The 23,569-nt window shown below is 37.0% G+C and overlaps 1 protein-coding gene across 1 annotated transcript in view; it reads left to right on the top strand.

The window, feature by feature from the left end:
* The window catches only part of DBX2 (developing brain homeobox 2), a 40,129-nt gene that overhangs the window by 1,381 nt on the left and 15,179 nt on the right, over positions 1 to 23,569 (top strand). Inside the window, exon 2 of the mRNA XM_021922230.2 lies at positions 17,435 to 17,530. Within this exon, the coding sequence (XP_021777922.2) occupies positions 17,435 to 17,530 (96 nt within the window). The remainder of the gene's footprint in view (positions 1 to 17,434; positions 17,531 to 23,569) is intronic.

The raw sequence follows: 23,569 nt of genomic DNA, 5'->3' as shown, positions 1-23,569 counted from the left end.
CGGAGGCGCACCACTTTCTGTGATTCTTTTTTGCCTCATCCCACCCATTCCATTCCACCAGCTTCCTTGCTGTTCCCTTCTTTCAGCAGGTGGTAGGGCTCCTTAAGTTTTTGGCCTTAACTGGGAAACTCTGAAGGTTCTTCGGCCTGCCTGGATCAGTCTCAAGGGGTTTCACCAAGTTCAACGTTTCTAACCCGCCCGCTCTTGTGCCCCGGGCCGCACGACACCAGCTCTCAGAAAAGTTACTGACAAGGAGAGCTTCGCGCGGCCCAACTAGGGGAGATTTTGCCACTCAAACTGTTAGGATTGTCGGGATAGGTCAGGAACGCGCGCAACGATCTTTGGAAGGAGAGTTGCGCAAAGTTCTGGCTTTCTCCACTCTTAAATTTTGGATCACGTTAGGCGCAAAGAAATGAAGGCCGGCTCTTTCTTCGTGCTGAGCTGAAAAACAGCTGAATTGGCAACTGGAATAGGAAGTTCACCAGTAAATAAGAATTTACCGAAAGAAGGGCAGTTTGGGTTTATTTTAATCACCGTATTAAACCTAACTAGTGGGACTGGGAAGAAGGATGCTGACAATTTAGTCAAATATTAGCTAAAGCTTATGTGGGGCTCCCTGAAATTGTCAGTGATAAAAGGGAAAAAGCTTCTTAGAGACTCGGAAACTGAGATCCAATTGGATTTTTTTTTTTTGGCTGCGTCCTTAAACGATCTTAACTCATTCTTTTAATCCCGATGGGTTTGTCCAGAATGACTAATAGACGCTTTTTCAGCAGTTTCCATTGTCCCAGCAAACTGCCGGATCAAATTTATTGCTAATGGCTTTATAGAATTTAACATGTTTAGAACCTGTCCTAGTCTTTCAGTTTGAAATGGTTACTAACAGAATGGAACAAATGTAACTATATGAACACCGGTCTCATTCACTTAGTGTAAAACCTAAATGCTAGGGAGCCTTTTTTGCACCCTGAAAGAGGAACAAACAGTTAAGGCAAAGTTTATGGAAATTTGGGCCTCTCTGTTCTTTTTGAAGTATTAGAAAAATTAGGCATAAAGCAGGTTCACTTGGACAAGAGTTAATAAATTATATTTCATAAAAATAACATTTTCCAGAAAATTTGTTGATTTGCATAACTTTTGGTGGCTTGTTTGTATTGACAGAAGTTATCTTTCAAGGATTCCTACGCCGTTTCTAATCATAATTGTCTCAGCCATGAAAAGGTATTTAATTTTAACCTTTGCAGATTTTACAGATTACATTTAAATAAAATAAATGCAAGTCAAGTGCAGTTATTTCAATAACCCTCAAAAGTAATTTCCCATATCTATTTATTTATTTCAAAATATTGCAACTAAAGGTTAAAAGTTTTCATAACTACATTTTTTATTTTCAAGAACATATTCATTCTTGTACACGTATTAAAGTGTCCAATTGCAAACATTGTTTTTGGAATAATTACGAGGGTTGTAAGAATTTTTATTCCCTTTTGAAGTATTCTAATACAGTTTAAGCATGTGTTTTTCCAAATATTTTATTCAATACTCATTGAAGAGATGATGTTCTAGATTAATTTTCATTTGAACAAACAACCTTTGTTTTTTAAAAAATTATTCTTGTAAAGAAAACATTAGGTTCTGAAACTAGAAGAACATCTAAAGAAGAAAACTAAAATCTCATGAATTTGACCCCACAAATATGCTGCTTAAAACCAGAATTTATATTGATATATTTTGATAATTGGATAAAGAATGTAGTTTTCTGAACATTGCCCCGGTTTTATTTAAATTACAGATTCTTGCCTTACCAAATGTGGGAATTATTTTATGGAATGTACAATTATGAAATTATAATGGAGTGCCAACAATTTTTTTTTTCCTATCAGGTGGAAATTAGGTGAGGATGAAATAGTGATTTGGTGTTCTGGGGGAGAGCCTAAGAGTTGGAGTTTTCGGGAAGATAATACTATATTTTTCTGAAATGTTGTTGAACAACCAGTTCTGATCCTTTAGACGTTAACTTGGGAGTGGACCACAAAATCTGATTTTAGTAATTTCCGCATGTTGACTGCCCGCTTTTTTCCTAGCCTTAATTTGTTCAGTGCACTACATCTAAATTTGAATAAGAAAGCCCCAGAGTTATTTCTAAGTTCATTGGTGAAATATACCACCATTTAACTGCGGGATTTCTGCTTCTGTATGCGTTTTTGTTTCATTATTTTTCGTTATTTTTGTTACCTACTTTAAATATACCATATATTTCATTCATTCAGCACATGCTTACTGAGTGTGGCCCATGTGTCAGGCTCTGTTCTAGGCCATTGGCATAATCAGTTAACAAAACAGATGACTGACTGGGCCCTTGTAGAGCTTACATTCCATGTTCTGTACCGCTTTATAGGTTAGCAGCCATTTTCAAAACAGCTCCCTTAATCCTCCTAATAAGCTAATGAGATGGCTGTGGGGATTCCAGTTGTTTTTCTCAATGATTATTTCATTTGCTCATTTTGTTTTTGTCCAAAGTATCACTTTAATCATCTATGAACTTGTGAAAGAGAAAAAAATTGCTCCAAATCTTCAGACTCCTACCTTAGGTTAGTCTTTCATTGACTAGAAGAAAATAATGAGGGCTAATTGGATCACCAATTACATAGTATCACAATAATAAATCAAATTGTGATTTTGTACCTCAGCCCATAATGGAAGAAATTAGCTTTCCCTTTCCTCTTGTTATGAAATATATTTGAAAGGTGGTGACAGTTAAACACGGTAACACAAATTTACAGCTCGTGGGCGAAAGTAGAGTTGTCAGTGCTTCATCCCTGAAAGTTGTTAAGTTTGAGTATTTACAGCAAGAAAAGCCACACTCCATAGCTATATGTTGTCAAGTTGTTTATATAGAATAGTTTTAAAACTTTAAAAATCAAAGGACTCAGGGCTAGGGAGGGGCACATTTAGGGCAATATTGGATAGTAAATAGGTTCTCCTGCAGGGCTTATATCTGAAAAAAGAAAAAATGTCATGAATGTATTATAGTTTATTAGTGGAAACCAGGAGGTTTTTGGAGTAAACTCTGATTATCAGACATCCTTCCTCAGAAGTTTGCCGATGCCATTATTTGTGACAATATTTGGAAAATATTATGCCTGATAAAAATATTCATGTCTTTGTATATAAAAGAGGGCCTGAAAATGTAAAATGCCAAAAGATTTAAATTCTCCTGGCTACAGAATGACATCAGTTTTCCAATTGGTGGTTATGCCATCAGTTCTCTTCAAAATAAGTGGAACAAATAGTCTTGCTTATTAATAACATTTGTTATTTTAAGCATTTTAGAAAATGTTTGACATAAAAATAATTTCCTGAATATAATTTCTTTTATTGTTTATTAAATCTATTCTTGTGCTGCATATGAAAGGACTGGAAAGCAAATGTTCATTCTGGATAGGTGAGTTGAACTGCAAAAAGTAGTTTTGCCAAGTAAGTCATTCTGTGTAGTAAAGAAATAAAAGAGCGTTAGTACTTTTTTTTTCTGGCATCCAGTTAGAATTGTTTCTGACCGTCAATACTTAATGTGCACTCTAGTTTTCTTATTTGTCTCCCAATCCCAGGTACTGTTTACCCATTGATTGTTGACTGTCTGAAACTGTTCACACTTGTGTCTGGTGCTGCAAATGGTAGTTTTTTCCTCCACTGAGATACACTGAAAGTGTGAAATAAAATGGCCTCTCTTACATTTTAGGCACCTAGGGGAGGGAGAAAAGGGATTTGTGCTCAAGGTGGGGATTCCAGTCTAAGTAAAGACTTTGTGACCTTATTTTTTAAGCCTGAGTTTGAGCTTTGTGTTGTTGACACTATGATTTAGATTCGTTTTGACAAATTAAAATCATAGAATTTTGAGTGTTGATGCTGATTCAGAACCAGGATGACAAAAGGGGATTCTGAATGGGATAGTGATGGGACCCATGCTAGTGGTTCTTTGCTGAGGCCATCACTCCAGTCATCCTTTGGTGGAATTTTTTGAGAATTCCAGAACCATATTCTTTCTATGTCTGTATATTTTTCTGTAATCTGCTCAACATACCTTTTTATTTAAAATTAACATATTAATAACTTTTACCTAGTTCGTGAGTAATCAACTCTATGGTCCCTAAGTTAATAAACACCTTCAGGTTCAAGGAGAAGTTCTTGCAGTGGATAAAATAAAAGAGACTATTAGAACCAATATCTCTACCTCTCTTCTGCCCCAACACATGCTTCTCTTCTCTTCTTTGCTGTAACAACAAGTAAATTTCAGTCTGGTAATATGTACTGAAACTCTTGAAGTTTAATAGTAAAACAGGAGTACATGGAGCAGGCAAATAAGAATGTTTTAGAACTTTCCACTTAGCTCCCTTCCTTTAGGGATTTGAGGGTTATTTTAAGAGATACGATGGTTTGAATGCCCGTAAATCTACGTATGGACTTACGTAGAATTAAACGTAGAATTTAGAGTGTTCAGGGTTATGCTACATAAAGTCAAAAGGATGCCGTATGTTTTGGGCAATTTAAAGGGATTGCCGAGATCGCACCACTGCACTCCAGCCTGGGTGACAGAGTGAGACTCTGTCTCAAAAAAAAAAAAAAAAAAAAAAGGGGGGGGGGGATTGCCAAGGGTGATTTTATTTATATTTGTTTGCCATGGATGTGTTTCCATGTCTAAGTCTAAGCTGTGCTTAGACTCCATGATAGTCCGCTTTGGGTGTGCCACCTCATTCCTGTTCTTGTTGACCAGTAGGTGTCTTTTTGCTGTAAGAAGATATTTTATGGTTAGATTTGCTGCTGAACAGTGAAACGGTAGCAACTTAAAAGTGAAGGACCTAACATCCATGCATAATTTCTGTTTAATCATTGTGTTCATAACATCCTTTGAGATTCTTTGCTATGAAAGTTTATACAGAAATGAAATTGTTATTTAAACTATTTAAAGAAATGTGTGCTTACATTAAGATGGGCGTTACATGCGAAGATCTTTTGAGGATCTTGCTTTGCAACCCTTAATACAGTGTTTGTCTATTTAATTTTCGGTTAGAAGAAGCTCTAAGTAAAGTTTTTCTTAATTACAGTAGTTTTTCTTTATATGTACAATGAAAGGACACAACTTTTAAGTCAGTTTAAGTAACTAAGTTTTCATTCAAATACACCTGGAGTCTGTCAGGAATAAAAAGGCAAGTTGTAAAATGAAACTATGATTTTTATCTAGGAATGCTTGTTAGAATCCTCATTGTAGACTTCATTAGATCATGTTTCTATTTTATACTCTCTTAGTAAGAAATTGGATTTTTGCCTTAACATATAACATACTTACCAGGCCCTTGTATTTTATTCCAAGATATTTTATTTTACTTTCAGTAATGTTTCCACTTTTAATGAAATCTCTCTCTTTCATTCTTTTTAGCCTCCAGTCAATACTTAACTTGGCAATGCTGAGTGATTCATCACTCTATATAAAGTTACCATAGCTGATTTCATTTTTAATAGCATTATTCATTTTGTCAACCAGCTATTAGTTGAGAATATTTCAGGGCCACAGTTTTGTGAGGTATGTGAACAGTCAACTTAAGGTACTAAAATTCTCTCTGAAGTCAAAGATCAAAAAGCCTATAGGAGTTTTTAGACTTTTAGAACTGAAGCATTCAGGAAAAGGAAAGGAAAACAGAAAAAAACTTGGGTCTTTTTGTAAAAATTGCTGACTATTTTAATGCCTTCTTGTTTATAAATACTCCCCAGATGAACCAGGTTTTTCACTTTTCTTTCACATGTTCAGGGACCATGCCATAACAACCTTAATTTTTTGTTAACTCTAAGCACCATCAGAAATAGAATATACAATATATAGATTTCCACAAGGCCTCTTGAAAAGACTCAAAATTCCTTGTTCTTTAAAACTTTGTCTCTATTATTTTTAAAATTAAAATATGGGAAGGAGTTAATAAGTCATTCTTCGAGAAAATTTATGTATGTTAAAAAAGAAATAAAAACTGTGACTTCTGGCAAGTTTTTAATAGATAACCTAGGGCTGGATTGAGTTTAGGTGTATTGAACAAGTTTTGTGGTTATATCGGGTTTGAAACAAAAAAGACCATCTGATTGTTTAAAGCTAGAACAGAATAACACCTATTTGTTTACATATTTCGTATAGCTGCTTTTCTATTGAATAGTCATAATGGAGACTGTGTAGCTCACAAACCGTAAAGTATTTACTATCTTGCTTTTTATAATACAAGTACGCCAGTGCTTGTTGCGACATGTAAATGGCAAATTGGTTAAATTTAAAACTACCTATAGCTCTCTGAACATTCCTGTATTTAAGTCTAGATTCAAGGTCTTCAGATTACTGATTCTGTAACCATAAGGAATTCATATAACCTCACAGAGCCTCTCTTTCTTCATTTCAAAATGTGAACAGTGGTAGACTCAGTATTTGACTTTAAAGCACATACCTCAAAAACCCACTGGTAAGATACAGGAAAAGATGCGCAGCACTCCTTCCCACCATTTCACCATAAGCAAAATATTGGTAAAAGGGATATTGTTGTATAAGAAGCCATCCCAAAACTCAGTGGCTTAAAGAACAATTTGTTATTTTCTCTTACAGTTTTGTGGGTTGACTGGGCTCAGCTGGGTGGTTCTCACTTAGAATCTTGACTGATGTTAGATGTCAACTGGGAGTAAAGTCCTGGGAAGATTTGACTGGGCTGGATGTCCAAGATGGCTACTCACATGGCTGGCGCTGATACCATCTGTTTACTGGGTGCTCAACTGGAGCTGTTTATTGCAGCATTCATACTTGGGCTCTCCAAGTTTCTTGGCCTTTTTATAGCAGAGTGGCTGGGTTCGGAAAGGGAGAACACCAAGAGCACACATTCCAAAACCCCATGTGGCTTTGGAACTTTGGACATTCTGGTACTTCCAACACTAGGTCATATGAAGTCTTGCAGTTTCTTATGACTTAGTCTTGGAAGTGACATTCTGGAACTTCATAAGACTTAGTTGTAGAAGTTTCAGAATGTCTTATCTGCCATATCTCTTGGTTAAGCAAGTCACCGAGGCCATTCCGAATTCAAGAGAAGAAGAAATAGACCCCACCTGTCAGTGGGAGGACTACCAAATAATTTGTGATCATTTAAAATCTGTCCCAGGATGAAATCAAGATAACCAATATCAGATGCATTTCCTGCTAGGTCTATCTTCTGCTGGAGTAGACCAGTGCAGGAATTAATCACACAGAGTACTATAGCCGGGAACTCAGGGAGCCTTCACAAAGGCTTGTAGTATTCTCTTCTGTGACATAGACTTTATAATACAAAGAGCAAGGAATCTCCTCAAGTTTAGATCATTTTTTCAGAGCGGTCTAATTGAGACTCCCTGAGGGTAAGGCAGCAGAGGTGATGACCCTGGGCACCTGTGATGATCACAGTGAACTAGCGTCCCACAGCTGGAGGGAAGCCAGACCCTGTCAACTTGTTGGTGTTGTGAGGATAGATAAGATGTTGCTGGAAGTGTTCACACAAATGCTTATCATCACCTGCTGCTACAGCACGTTGTTACTGCATAGCAGCTTTCCCTTTGGCCCTTCTTTTTTTTTTTTGAGACGGAGTCTCACTCTGTCACCCAGGCTGGAGTGCAGTGGCCGGATCTCGGCTCACTGCAAGCTCCGCCTCCCGGGTTTATGCCATTCTCCTGCCTCAGCCTCCCGAGTAGCTGGGACTACAGGCGCCCGCCACCTCGCCCCGCTAGTTTTTTGTATTTTTTTAGTAGAGACAGGGTTTCACCGTATTAGCCAGGCTGGTCTCGATCTCCTGACCTCGTGATCCACCCGTCTCGGCCTCCCAAAGTGCTGGGATTACAGGCTTGAGCCACCGCGCCCGGCCTGGCCCTTCTTTATTCCACTGCATCCCATCCACCACTGCCAGGTGAACTTTTCTCAAATGTAGTTTTCATCATGTCACCAAGCTACTCAGGAGAATCCAAATTATCCAATTTGACTACAGATTAAATGAAATTACCTAGTTTGGCCTTTAAGACCTTAATTCCATCAACTGCATTTAACTCTTCTAGCCACATTGCTTAATGTTCACCCCTTGAACCTTGTCCCAGTAGCCAGGCTGGTCTCCTTCACCTGCCCCATGTGTTAACACCATCCTTGCCTCTTTTCCTTTGTCCCTGCAACCTTTTCTTTTTGGAATGGTTTCATTCTCTTCTTTTGCCCTTCCAAGTACTTTCCAAATCAAGACCCTGATTAAGATGTTTCTCCTGCTTAAAGCCTTCTTTGAACAAGCCTTTCTTAAAATATCCTTTTCTTTTTATTCTGTATTTCAGTAGAAGTCTGGACAATACTGCTTTTTTATATGCTGTTTTAGTCTTGATCTCAGATTATATACTAATGGCAAGAGGAGAGGCTAACATTTATTGATTGTCTACGATGTGTCAGGTGTTGTTTTATGTTCTTTTCACAGTCTCATCCTTGCTGTATTTTATAATTACCTACAAAATGAAAAAATGCTGTGCAGGTGTCCAATCCTAGCCAGCCTGATTTAAAACAATTGGTGTGGGGGCTAGGCATCTGTATCTTTGAGAAGCAGCCCAGACAATTCTAATGTGTATTCAGGGTTGAGAACCACTGGCTATGGATGTGCACAGTATGAATTTTGTTAGATTGCATTTCCTTGGGGAGTGTGTCAGGTTTCACTGAACAAAATTGAATTTGGAGTAACTGAGAAATTTACATTTCATTTCATTAACCAGCAGACTCAAATCTGTAAGTTAAAGAATATTAAAAAATATAAATTATTCCAGGAAGGAAAACTCCTTTTTCAATCTTTGTAGTCCTGGCACACAGTGCAGTGCTCAGCAGTTGACAGATAGGCAATACATATTATTTGCCCTAAGTTGAAAGGACAGAAGCAAACAAGTAGACACTGCATTCGATTTGTCTTCTCATGAGCTGTACCGAAACATTAAGACCCTTTGTTTTTCTGTCTTTAAAACACCTTTGAGGCAAAAAATGCAGGCTTCTCTTGTTTTCTGATAAACAGAAAGGTAAGGATGAATTTACCTAACTTGTTATGCCTGGTGATTGAAGGCAAGGTTTGCAGTTAGATCACATGAATGAATTACTTTCAGATGTACTAAGTATTAAAATAAATCAAACCTCATTAGCTAATTGATATTTCTTTGTTCCAACTACTCAAGACAGATGTCTGCTGTTCTTTGGAGTCTTGTTTTGGGTCTACCCCACCATAGACTGTCTGTTCAATTGTGTATTATTTGCAAGTCGGAAGTTTAGATTTTTAACTTCTCAATGGCCATGTACCTGGCATGTGAAGGAGGTCATTAAAACCATACTTTTGGAATTATTTACTTCTCTGTCATTATTATTATTTGTAATCAATTTATTATTTATTATTAAATTAATTATTTTAATTAATTATTCATTAATTATTAATTTTAATTAATTAACTATTATTATTTTTTATTATACTTTAAGTTCTAGGGCACATGTGCATAACATGCAGGTTTGTTACATATGTATACTTGTGCCATGTTGGTGTGCTGCACCCATCAACTCGTCAGCACCCATCAAATCGTCATTTACATCAGGTATAACTCCCAATGCAATCCTCTCCCGCCCTCCCCATGATAGGCCCCGGTGTAAGTATATTCTCCCGAAGTCCAAGTGCTTCATTGTTCAGTTCCCACCTATGAGTGAGAACATGCGTGTTTGGTTTTCTGTTCTGCTATAGTTTGAGAATGATGGTTTTAGCTGCATCCATGTCCCTACAAAGGACAAACTCATCCTTTTTATGCTGCATAGTATTCCATGGTGTATATGTGCTTACATTTTCTTAATCCAGTCTGTCACTGATGGACATTTGGGTTGATTCCCAGTCTTGCTATTGTGAATAGTGCCGAATAAACATACGGTGCATGTGTGGTTCATAGCAGCATGATTTATAACTTTTGGGTATGTACCCAGTAATGGGATGGCTGTCATATGGTACTTCCAGTTCTAGATCCTTGAGGAATCACCATACTGTTTTCCATAATGGTTGAACTAGCTTTACAATCCCACCAACAGTGTAAAAGTAATTCTATTTCTCCACATCCTCTCCAGCACCTGTTGTTTCCTGACTTTTTAATGATTGCCATTCTAACTGGTGTGAGATGGTATCTCACTGTGGTTTTGATTTGCATTTCTCTGATGGCCAGTGATGATGAGAATTTTTTCATGTGTCTGTTGGCTGTATGAATGTCCTCTTTTGAGAAATGTCTATTCATATCCTTTGCCCACTTTTTGATGGGGTTGTTTGTTTTTTTCTTGTAAATTTTTTTGAGTTCTTTGCAGGTTCTGGATATTAGCCCTTTGTCTGATGAGTAGATTGCAAAAATTTTCTCCCATTCTGTAGGTTGCCTGTTCACTCTGATGGTAGTTTCTTTTGCTGTGCAAAAGCTCTTTAGTTTAATTAGATCCCATTTGTCAATTTGGGCTTTTGTTGCCATTGCTTTTGGTGTTTTAGACATGAAGTCCTTGCCCATGCCTATGTCCTGAATGGTATTGCCTAGGTTTTCTTCTAGGGTTTTTATGGTATTAGGTCTAACATTTAAGTCTCTAATCCATCTTGAATTAATTTTCGTATAAGGAGTAAGGAAAGGATCCAGTTTCAGCTTTCTACTTATGGCTAGCCAATTTTCCCAGCACCATTTATTAAATAGGGAATCCTTTCCCCATTTCTTGTTTTTCTGAGGTTTGTCAAAGATCAGATGGCTGTAGATGTGTGGTATTATTTCTGAGGGCTATGTTCTGTTCCATTGGTCTATATCTCTGTTTTGGTACCAGTACCATGCTGTTTTGGTTACTGTAGCCTTGTAGTATAGTTTGAAGTCAGGTAGTGTGATGCCTCCAGCTTTGTTCTTTTGACTTAGGATTGTCTTGGAGATGCGGGCTCTTTTTTGGTTCCATATGAACTGTAAAGCAGTTTTTTTTTTTCCAATTCTGTGAAGAAACTCATTGGTAGTTTGATGGGGATGGCATTGAATCTATAAATTACCTTGGGCACTATGGCCATTTTCATGATATTGATTCTTCCTATCCATGAGCATGGTATGTTCTTCCATTTGTTTATGCCCTCTTTTATTTCACTGAGCAGTGGTTTGTAGTTCTCCTTGAAGAGGTCCTTTACATCCCTTGTAAGTTGGATTCCTAGGTATTTTATTCTCTTTGAAGCAATTGTGACTAGAAGTTCATTCATGATTTGGCTCTCTGTTTGTCTGTTACTGGTGTATAAGAATGCTTGTGATTTTTGCACATTAATTTTGTACCCTGAGACTTTGCTGAAGTTTCTTATCAGCTTAAGGAGATTTTGCGCTGAGACAATGGGGTTTGCTAAATATACAATCATGCCATCTGCAAACAGGGACAATTTGACGACTTCTTTTCCTAACTGAATACCCTTTATTTCTTTCTCTTGCCTGATTGCCCTAGCCAGAATTTCCAACACTATGTTGAATAGGAGTGGTGAGAGAGGGCATCCCTGTCTTGTGCCAGTTTTCAAAGGGAATTTTTCCAGTTTTTGCCCATTCAGTATGATATTGGCTATGGGTTTGTCATAAATAGCTCTTCTTATTTTGAGATACATTCCATCAATACCCAATTTATTGAGCGTTTTTAGCATGAAGGGCTGTTGAATTTTGTCAAAGGCCTTTTCTGCATCTATTGAGATAATCATGTGGTTTTTATCTTTGGTTCTGTTTATATGCTGGATTATGTTTATTGATTTGCATATGTTGAACCAGCCTTGCATCCCGGGGATGAAGCCCACTTGATCATGGTGGATAAGCTTTTTGATGTGCTGCTGGATCCGGTTTGCCAGTATTTTATTGAGGATTTTTGCATCGATGTTCATCAGGGATATTGGTCTAAAATTATCTTTTTTTGTTGTATCTCTGCCAGGCTTTGGTATCAGGATGATGTTGGCCTCATAAAATGAGTTAGGGAGGATTCCCTCTTTTTCTATTGATTGAAATAGTTTCAGAAGGAATGGTACCAGCTCCTCCTTGTACCTCTGGTAGAATTCAGCTGTGAATCCATCTGGTCCTGGACTTTTTTTGGTTGGTAGGCTATTAATTATTGCCTCAATTTCAGAGCCTGCTATTGCTCTATTCAGGGATTCAGCTTCTTCCTGGTTTAGTCTTGGAAGAGTGTAAGTGTCCAGGAAATTATCCATTTCTTCTAGATTTTCTAGTTTATTTGCGTAGAGGTGTTTATAGTATTCTCTGATGGTAGTTTGTATTTCTGTGGGGTCGGTGGTGATATCCCCTTTATCATTTTTTATTGCGTCCATTTGATTCTTCTCTCTTTCCTTCTTTATTAGTCTTGCTAGCGGTCTATCAATTTTGTTGATCTTTTCAAAAAACCAGCTCCTGGATTCATTGATTTTTTGGAGGGTTTTTTGTGTCTCTATCTCCTTCAGTTCTGCTCTGATCTTAGTTATTTCTTGCCTTCTGCTAGCTTTTGAATGTGTTTGCTCTTGCTTCTCTAGTTCTTTTAATTGTGATGTTAGAGTGTCAATTTTAGATCTTTCCTGCTTTCTCTTGTGGGCATTTAGTGCTATAAATTTCCCTCTACACACTGCTTTAAATGTGTCCCAGAGATTCTGGTATGTTTTATCTTTGTTCTCATTGGTTTCAAAGAACATCTTTATTTCTGCCTTCATTTCGTTGTGTACCCAGTAGTCATTCAGGAGCAGGTTGTTCAGTTTCCATGTAGTTGAGCGGTTTTGATTGAGTTTCTTAGTCCTGAGTTCTAGTTTGATTGCACTGTGGTCTGAGAGACTGTTTGTTATAATTTCTGTTCTTGTACATTTGCTGAGGAGTGCTTTACTTCCAATTATGTGGTCAATTTTGGAATAAGTGTGATGTGGTGCTGAGAAGAATGTATATTCTGTTGATTTGGGGTGGAGAGTTCTATAGATGTCTATTAGGTCTGCTTGCTGCAGAGATGAGTTGAATTCCTGGATATCCTTGTTAACTTTCTGTCTCGTTGATCTGTCTAATGTTGACAGTGGGGAGTTGAAGTCTCCCATTGTTATTGTATGGGAGTCTAAGTCTCTGTAAGTCTCTAAGGACTTGCTTTATGAATCTGGGTGCTCCTTTATTGGGTGCATGTATATTTAGGATAGTTAGCTCTTCCTGTTGAATTGATCCCTTTAATTAATTTAATTAATTAACTATTAATATTATTTATTATAATAATATTCTTAATTATTTACTTCCCTGTCATTCTTTCCTAGAGGGTTTTTTCCCCCAGTGGTTGCCTTAGTAAGATACTTTGGAACTTTCTGTTATTTCTCCTCATCCTTCTTAAATGCAGTGGGCTCCTGAAATTTATTTGAAAGTTTTATTAGTGGTCTTTAGTATTCTTCCTTCGAAAAACAGTTCAAGTCGGTTAGTACCATAGTTTGTATTGCCAATAAGAATGTGGTTTCACACCATTTAGATTCCTGATGTTCTTCTGCTTTACTAAAGGGGAATGAAAAGAACAAAAAACAATTTTAAAAATTATTGTTTTCTAGAAAACAGAATAATTTCTCAGTAGCTAAACTTGTAACCTTGCTTGGCTATGGGATACTTATATCACAGAACCATCTAGTCAGCTAAGTTAAAAAAATCAGTCCAGTTCACCATTAGGTTGGCTAGAAGTTCCCATCTTAAATAAACATGCAAAATAAAAAGTATCTTGAATCTATATCTTCAAATAAGTCATACGGAAAGTTCATGAAGTTTTCTCTGAATACATAATTTTAGTCATTTGGATTCAGACAGGCCCCAGTTTAGTTCCAAAGATTTTAAGTCATTTTGTTTGTCACTCCTAACAGTTTCACACAGAAATTGGAAGCTTGATTGGTAGGTGTATCAGTCAGGGTTCTCTAGAGGAACAGAACTCATAGGATATATAGGCATATATATAAAGGGGAGTTTATTAAGTATTAACACAAGATCACAAGGTCCCACAATAGGATGTATGCAAGCTGAGGAGCAAGGAGAGTCAGTTCGAGTCCCATAACTGAAGAACTTGGAGTCCAATGTTTGAGGGAAGGAAGCATGGGAGAAAGATGTAGGCTGGTAGGCTAGGCCAGTCTAGTCTTTTCACTTTTTTCTGCCTGCTTTATATTCTAGCTGTGCTGGTAGCTGATTAGATGGTGCCCACCCAGCCTTTCCCAGCCCACTAACTCAAATGTTAATCTCCCTTGCAACACCCTCGCAGACACACCCAGCATCAATACTTTGCATCCTTCAATCTAATCAAGTTGACACTCAGTATTAGCCATCACAGTAGGATATGAAATTTGGAGTGTCTCAAGATGTTGTGTTAATATAAACTGGCGTCATGCTCTAGAACCTGACCTGTTTATATTTTTTTCCAGAGGAAAGGCCATTTTTTTTCTTTCTCATGGAAATCTTGGGAGATGTGTCAGTTATCCAGGGTCCAGCTCTTATTGAATAACTGGCAGAGTCATGGTGCATGAAATCTCTATCCCTCATGGCTAGTAATTAATTATTATATTAAATCTTTATTGATTTTCTCATCCTTTTTTCTTTTAATTTGCTGTGAGCGGTCATAATCACATTTCAGATGTGTTGAATGTTAATGAATCAATGATATAGCATGTGTTAAATTTGTAGCTAGTCCAGTGCCTGATATATAGTAAGCACTCCTTAAATATTATCATTATAAATATTGTTCAGTGAGCCTACAGTTAATCATTTCTAACATGATAAATGATTAAGCAACTGCATCTAGATGGCACGGATCAGGTTTGAAATGCATTTTATATAGGATCAAATTACCTTTTCTACCTTTTTCAGAGCACCTTCCAAGTAGTTCTTAAGGGTTTATGGTATGTCTATCAATTTGTCACTTTGTTTTCTTCAAAGCTGAGTTTCCTGTTTTGGTCATTACTTAAAAAATGTATATGGTTCACTACAGTTAAAAGTGTTACACACATATATATATATGGTATGTATATATGTATACCTTCAATGCAGTGCATTGTTTTAAATGGTGATTTCTTAAGACCATTCAGTGCTCCTGCAATCACATGCTCACTGGATTAGCATTTGACTTAGGTCAAAATAGGAACACATAAAGAAAAAAAACACTTAATTGGAATTTTACAGTGATTTTCACATAAACCAGCTTAAACAAGATGTATTTGTGTATAGCAATCAGGAATTGACTTAAACTCATGTGTAAATATGTGTGTCAAAAAGATGATTTAAAATGGTGAAAAATTGTACACAATAGAATTTCAAGCCTGGTCATGTCACAAAATGTGAAGAAGTCCAGTTCTTTAGTCAAAACTAGAATTGTTACTGTAGATTATGATTAACTTTTTTGCAATTACAGATTTTGATACTGTCATTTTGATTACAGCTTTTATATATTAAGATAGGGTAATGTAGAGCGATATAATAGACTATTCAATTAAAATGGTTTTGCTGGTTAAATTCAGCATTAAGATCAGACATCTGTAAACCACATTTATCACTAAGAATTTAATTGATCATTTGAAACAAACACTTGATTTAATTGATCATTAAAACAAACACTTGATTCTTTAAAAGCCCAAGTATTTAAAAAACCTAAAAGCATTAATGTTAACAACTTCCCATTGTGTGCTAGGAAGAAAACTGCATTTATGATTAATCTGCAATTTTAAAGCACCCAGGACCCTGAAATACTATAATAATTCTTATTGGGAACTATACTTATTTTGATACATCCTTCACAGAAATTGTGAAAATAAACATGAACATAAACAACTCATCAGTTCATTAAAATACAAGTCTGAAATTACTGTGTTCTTCAAAAAGGTATGTAGTCATATGGAAACAATATTCACTGAATGTGATTAAGAAAAGGAAAGAATTTGTCACTTGAATATGAAAGGAGAATCATACAAATATTTATTTTCAAGTCATGTTTTAGATTTCAAGGTCATCAGTTATGAAAGACGCCATGTTTTAGGATGGGTCAGGAAGCAGGGGAAGGATTAATTCTTGACCCTCATTCTTTCCCTAAGACCAGGGAAGTTTTCTGTTTGTTAGTTTGGAAGACCATTTGCTCAATTACTAAAAAAGTTTTGACTATGTAGAATGTGCTAGGCACTCTGTTCAGAGTGTGTCATGGTATGGGCAAGTGCCCACTTTAGGCAATCTCCACCTACAGTTATATTGTATTAAACACATTCTATGAAAGGACATGGTGTGTCTAAGGCACATAACCAAAGCATGGCATACAGTAAGTGCTCAGTAATGGAGAGTTATTATTCATGTTTTATCCTTTATAACTGTTGTCATCTACTGAGGAACAGAGTTCAGCTTAAAATGTTAAATTCAAAGAGGATGATTCATCATTTCTATGATGGTTTTATAGTTAAAATAATAGAACAACTTATACTAATGAGACTTCAAAAAATTTTTATAGAAGTTTTTAGTCACCAAAATGTGTCTCTTTTTCATACTTTTGCACAGGAGTAATCATAAATAGTTCATGCGTCTCTCCTGAAAATTTTATGAGTAGATTATTTTAATAAAACTATGCAGAGCAGAATTACACGACAACTCACTATACTAGAAACACATATCTTCAGGGTGACTAGATTTCTCTTGAGATAAGATGGGATTATTCTCAAATACTTTAAGTCATGTAAATGTGATCAGAAACACTACTTTTTGTTATGGAATGGCTCAGTAAATTTACTCTTACCAACTTTGGAATCCAACTAACTATATGTTTCAAAGAACCATCTGAAAATAAGCAAAGTGATACAAACTTTAACAATTAAATGTAAGCACATAAAATTTAAATCATTTCTTGGTGAGTAGGATATCTAGAGCTGTGCTATTTAATGTAACCCCTAGTCGTATAAGTCTATTTAAATATAAGTGAATTTAGATTAAACATTCAGTTATTCATTATATTAGCTACATTTTAAGTGTACAGTAGCTGTATGTGGGTAGCAGATACCATTTTGAACAATGCAGATGTAGACATTTCCAATAATCACAGATAGTTTTCTTGGACAGTGTTGCTCTAGGGTATTTTAAATAAAGGAATATTTGATGTTTACTGTTTACAATGATGACTGCGCAGAAAATGATCTAAGAGGCTTGGTGTTTCATAGTCTCTTTGCATCTTTCCACCACACCTCTCAAATCTTGATGAGATTATTTGGCATGCTCTTTGACAGACAAAGGCTACTTTACAACAACTTTAATTTCAAAACAAATTAAAACTAAGCAAAGTATTTACTCAATGACTTTTAGGAAACTGGAGTTTTGAATATTGTCTTAAAGAAATGGCTAATCAATGAGATCAATGCTTTCTCCGCAGCACCTTCCAAACCTTTTCTTCTGAGCGCGCCGCCATTCTACTCGGCGTGCTGTGGTGGGTCCTGTCGGCGCACTGCATCCTCCGCTGCTTTTCCAAGTAAGTTTTTATGCTTCATCAGCAATGCCTCAGTTACTCTGTAAAGGAAAGCTGCAGGATTTAATGTGCTCTGGAAAACTAATTGGTAATGCAACGGCAAGGAGCTAATTCCTCACTAAAAATCACAGCAATCCTATTCAGGAGCTTTCCAGAGATTTATCAAACCTCAGCACACTGAGCAATTGTGAGCAGTTCTAATGGCATTGAAACCCAGGGCCGACACATCACCAAAAGCAACTTGTTTTCCATTTGATATAAAAGATCTCGGAGGGACCAGTTTGGCTTTTCTGAAATGTGTAGCAACACTCCTTTAAAGAAGAGGAAAAAGGAAAGGAAGGAAGGTGAAAAAGTTGTGCTGTGTAAAATTTCCATTCCGCTTAAAATGTAACACAGAAAGTCACTAAGTATCTATGGAGAATAATTTAAAATTGTCAAGATCATGAGAGGAGATAAATCTCTCATTTTTGGCATCTTGAAGTTAACCAACCAGAACTGTTGGAAATATTTTCAAGAGAACTCTTTTCTCCCAGCGTTATAAAAGCAAAATTTTAGTAGAGTCTGGGGGTGGAGTGAGAATGACAGACTTTCGAAATCTCGCAGCGTGCACACACACACTCTCACAGGCAAAGGAAAAACACAGGCATAAAAGTAAAGTTCCCCTTGGTCTTGAGATTTCTGGGTCAGATGAGAATCTCTAGGCAGGGAATTTGAGTTTACGGTAAAGAGATCCAGTGGAGGGGTGCATTTCTTTCAGCTGCCCAAGAGAAAACACTTATTCAGCTTAACAGCTCTGTCAGGTGAAAAGTGAAATAAGAGTTGAGTCCGGCTCCTGTGCCGAACCCCATCACGGTTCAATTCAGATCCCTGCTGCCTCTGTGCATGTGTCTTGGGAATGGTTCAGGAAAACAGTTGCTCGACAGAATAATTCCTGACAAGTGAGGCAGCAAATGCTGGCGGTTTAATGAGCTGCAGGCTCTGAGCATCTCTTTAGGGGGCTGATACTTTCCCACAGAGCACTTTACATGGCTGAGACCCGGCCACAATGGGTGACAGACCCGTGACCAATCGTCACTTTCACTCGACTCATCCACACGCGACCTCACCACGATTTTTCACTCTGCAGATGAACTTTAGGAACCATTTCACATGGAAAAGGCTTGGGCAAGGGTCAGTTGCCCTTTTGTATGGTCATAAAGCAAGGCTCTGTGTGTCAGTCTTTTCTCCTGTCTCACATTCCAAGTGAATTTCTGGACACCATTTAAAACACTTGACTGAAAAATAAAGCAGTGAATGAAACTGACTTTTATAGACTCATTCTAGCTCATCTTCCCATATAACCCTGTCTACCTGAAAAGGGATTTAGTCGATGAGCTGAGTGTATACAGGGACTTGCTGAATACGTAGGGCCCATTATCAACTGTGGGGATTGTTTATTAACCGGGACTGATACACTACTATTTTGGAAGTGACCTATTAATTGTCCATTTAACTAGAATGTATTGAATTCAAACAGAAAAATAGAAACCATGACTAAACCTTTTACTCGCTCCTTCAAGGTGGTCTCCTATGAGGACAATTGAAAACTCTTGTGCAAATTAAGGAGACATTTATCACCATATATGAGGGTATCAGGAAAAGACTTCTGGAGTAGAGACCTAAAACCCAAATATCTGGTACCGTATCATGGTGGCATCTCTGTGGAATTAAGTCTTCAGTGTTAGATTTCGGGAGTGGAGATCAAAAGAGGTCCCACGCTTAGCTTCAGTTATTTCATCATGATATGATACTGGGTTTTTACTTCAGAAAATCTCTGGCAGTTCAGGTAAGTGGAAATGGACAAAAAATTCCATTTAACAGGTGGACAGACATTCATGTGCATGTGTGTATGTGTGTGTGTGTGTGTGTGTGTGTGTACTTATTTTATAGGGATGTTTGAAGAGTCTCAAGCTATCAAAGTTTGGGGCAGTTTACTAGATAGAAAAGAAAGGCTGGGCCAGTTCAATAAATAGAGCATGTAAGAGTAATGCTAAAGACATTTTCTAGATGACTTTATCTTCTCTACTGCTTGAAAAATTACTTTAAGCAGGCCTTATTTTTCTCCATCTGCTTCCCAGTTTTTCCTACTTTGTGCCTTTTGCATAACTCTTGTAAATTACAGTGTTTAACCCTAGAGGTTTATGAAGTCCTGTGTTTATCTTTTTCTTAAAAATAAATATACAATCTGAAAGTCAGTGCAGCTCTAATCAAGGATAGAAAATGATTCACTTGATTTGGCTTCATTTCTAAAGTTGGCATTTTAAAACAGTTTAGAGATCCCACAAGTGATTTTAATAAATGATAGTTTCTCATATTATTAGTTATAAGTCTAAAATGAATTTCATATTTTCTTATTTGTAATGTTCATTTGTATTGGCAGCAAATAATAACATGATAGAATTAAGCTGTCAATAAATAATTTTACATAAATAAGGTACAGTTAATAAGGTTTATATCCGTACAACAATTTTTAATAAGACATTTACTAGTTTTTCTTTTTTTCTTCTTTTTTAAATAATAAGAATGATTTTTATGCCCAGGTCTTTATATTATTTTCCATTGTACAAACAAAGGAAAGTGGACTGTCCAAATAAACTTGCATTAAGTTTCAGCTCAGACAGCCAAAATTAGGTTTATATTGAAAAGTGTAATAACTGATTAAATCAATGGCCCTCATCATTGTTTCACTATATTGCTTCACTCTTTCCAAAAGAGTAGGATCAGACCAGCACATTTTTAACTATGCGAGTGAAGTATTATTTTGATTCTTTACATGATTCATTTATTTAATATTGATTTAGTTTTTCTTGTGAACTTCTTAGATTTACGACTAACTTCTTGTTGCAATGTGGAAACAATCATTCAATGGCCTTCTCACATATAGTAAATAGTTTAATAGGCTATTTAAGCACAACACTTACAGTGGGGAAAAATTAAAAGGCAGTGCTAACCGTTCTCCCCTCACCCAAAGCAGTGTATGGAAAATCTTTGATATTACAACCTCAAGGTTCTTTTCAAAATAACGTATTTCTCAAATAACATGAAATGGAAAGTTGTGGAAATTATGTAAATAATGACTTTTTAAAAATTACTTGAAGTATAGGAATCCTAATGATGTAGACTAGGTAATTGAATTAATCAGATAATTGTTTTGTTTCGTCTTTGAGTACCCAACTTGAATTTGACCTTTGAATTTTACGCCTTAAAAGACAAAGCTTAAATTTGGAGCAGCGTTATAAAAATTTGAGCCAGGAAAGTATTCTTCTGGGACAAACTGCTCTGCCTTTTGGGAGATGAACTTATATTCTACATTTTAAGATAATTGTACTGTCTTCTTCTTCTTGTTAAAACTTAAAAAAAGTAATACACTTTCCAAGTTTCAATTTTTAGGATTGTGTTGAAGGCAGAAAGGAAGGGACATTATTTTTCTAATTGTGAATGTAGGTTGGTTCTATGAGTTTCATGGTCAAAGACAGGGAATGCACTGATTAGTATTCTTACCACCTGTCCTGACTGTGTTCTCTTTTACTGCTCTCAGCTGGAGTGGCCAGTGGACTGAGGACACTGAACAGGATCTGTGGAAATCTACAAAAGGTTGCATACAATTTTTAAATAGGGATTAATCTTAGCACTATAAGATCTTCAGAGGGATGCATAATTTTTTTCTAATATAAAAAGAAGGCTAATTATATTGCCTAAAACATAATCGAGTTTGTGCAATAAGTTGAATAGGTGTTGACTTCTCAAAAGTACAGGGAGGGCTGTTCCATAGATAAATGGCATTCAGTCAACCAAGAACAATGTTTAAAGGGGTCAGAGACTCAAAGACAATGGATTTTCCAAGTTGATGGCTCTATTCAGCAGTTCTAGAGAGGCAGTGAAAGTATTGGAGTAACATTCCTGGAATGGAGTTCCTTTTCTCCCCAAATGTTCTTAAGCAGTTAAAGGGTGGGTGATGGGTGGGGGAGGGGAACTGCTTAGCAATATGGAGTGGTTGTCTCTGATCTTGTCTATAGCACTAGTCTGAGCATAACGTGAAACCTAACAGGGCTACTTATAAAGTCCTGATTTTTGGTTTCCAAAAACAAGTGAAGAATAGGGGAGGGGGAGAATGGCTGAATAGAACAAAGCAGGAAAGCGTTGTACTGTCAGCTCAGTATGTGTCTACAGAATGATACAGGGTTTTTGGATTGTGCTTTTGGAAATAGACCCTCCAGAACAAGAGACATCAGAGTGCTACTGGACTCTGAAATGGTCAGACTGCCTGCACCTGTTCAGTTCTGGAGACCCACTTTAAAAGGTACATTGAACAAACTCTCATATGAAAACCAGGTTAAGAGGTATACAGTAACTTAAAATAGCAAAGACTCTGTATGACTGTTAGGAATTTTGGGGAAAAAATTGAGTATTTTTGTCCTGGAGAAGAGAAATGCTAGAGAGAACATGAGAGTTTTCTTTAACTCAGGTCTGCTGTATTCATATAGATATGAAGTGTAGAATTGGGACTAATGAGTGGAGTTTAGGGAAAGTTAATTTTTGGCTTGTTTTAAGGGAATGATTTCTAGCAAATCAAGCTGTTTGATAAGTGTCATCATGTGGCACCCCCAAATACAAGATTATATAGAGACAGAAGGATAGACTTTTAATTTAAATCACACGGGTTTGGCAAATGCTGTGTCTTTTCTCTCTGAACTTCAAATCTGCAAAAATTACATCTCTCTCTCTCTCTCTCTCTCTCACACACACACACACACTTGAAAATAAGAAGGGTAAGGAAGCTCTTCATGGAAGAGAAGCCCCTGAAAGGTAGGAGGTAGGAAGTCTCAACTGTGAGGAATATTGCAGCAGGAAAAGGTGAGCACACAGACAAGAAACATCTCCCATTTGAGGAAAACTGACTCCAGGAGGGAGAGACACAGACTCAAGGTTTGAAATGAGCTACTTTTGAGGAAATAGTTAATAGAGGCTGATGGTGTTGTAGCTGGATTAAACAAATGACCTCTTATCCCTTTCAGTTCTGAAAAGCTATTGAATCTATATAAAAGGATGAAAGAATTCTGTTTCTGAATGTGTTATTGGTAGCCCCCGGCTTGAGTTATCCTGAAATAATCCTATTTTTTACTAAAAGCTTTGAGAGGTTTAGATTCAATGGTACTTCATAGACTTATGCTATTATTTTCCTTACAAAGTCGGGGGATACCGGGTTATGAATTAGTTTTTAATATGGAAAAACTGTAAACTTAGAAAGCAAACATTAAACAACATGACTTGTTAGAAGTGGACTTTATATAGCACTCCTTGGCCTACCTCAGGGTAGCCCAGGTTGCAAGCAAAGGCTGGAACAGAACAGGAAACAGAGAGAAGGCCAGTGCCATGGCAGGTGCTGGAAACTATACTGGGGCAAAGAGCAGCACTGGACATGCATGATCCAGAAGCCTTTCTAGAGCTTCTCAAAGCAATAGGTGAAAAGATACAGGAGAAAGGAAGTGTCCCCGAATGGGATCAGTGATCCAGAGATTAACATGAGTTCCTTGTGAGTCTAAACATTACACACATTACTGGCAAGCTGTTCACAGTACAAGATGCTTTTGATTTGCAATGGTAGATAGGCCAGAGCTGCAGCTATTTGCTCGTGGTCTGATGTTTAGAAAGTGACTGGATAAGGTCTCTCTGTTTGGTAGTGTTTGCTGGCTGCTACAGACACCATTGCCCTGTCTTCAGAGTTAAGTCATGTTTTCTGGAAGTTGAGGCAATAGAGAGAGGCAATGATGACCACTAGATTGTCCAATGCTGTGTTTCTGTTTCTCTGTCTGTCTCCCCCCACCTCCCCTCCACAGCATACCTCAATTTGTAGCACCCTTCACTGGGCCCTCATACAGGGCTGCTGGGGAAGACGGTGATTAGGGAGCATGTCAGGGTCCAGGGAATCATGCCTTCGAAAAGTTTTCTATCCCAGGCCACTCTTTTTTTTTTTTTTTTTTTTTTTTAAGATGGAGTCTTGCT

The sequence above is a fragment of the Papio anubis genome, chromosome 9 (genome assembly GCF_008728515.1).
Source record: "Papio anubis isolate 15944 chromosome 9, Panubis1.0, whole genome shotgun sequence".
Lineage (NCBI taxonomy): Eukaryota > Metazoa > Chordata > Mammalia > Primates > Cercopithecidae > Papio > Papio anubis.
This window is presented reverse-complemented; position numbering and strand designations above follow the sequence as displayed.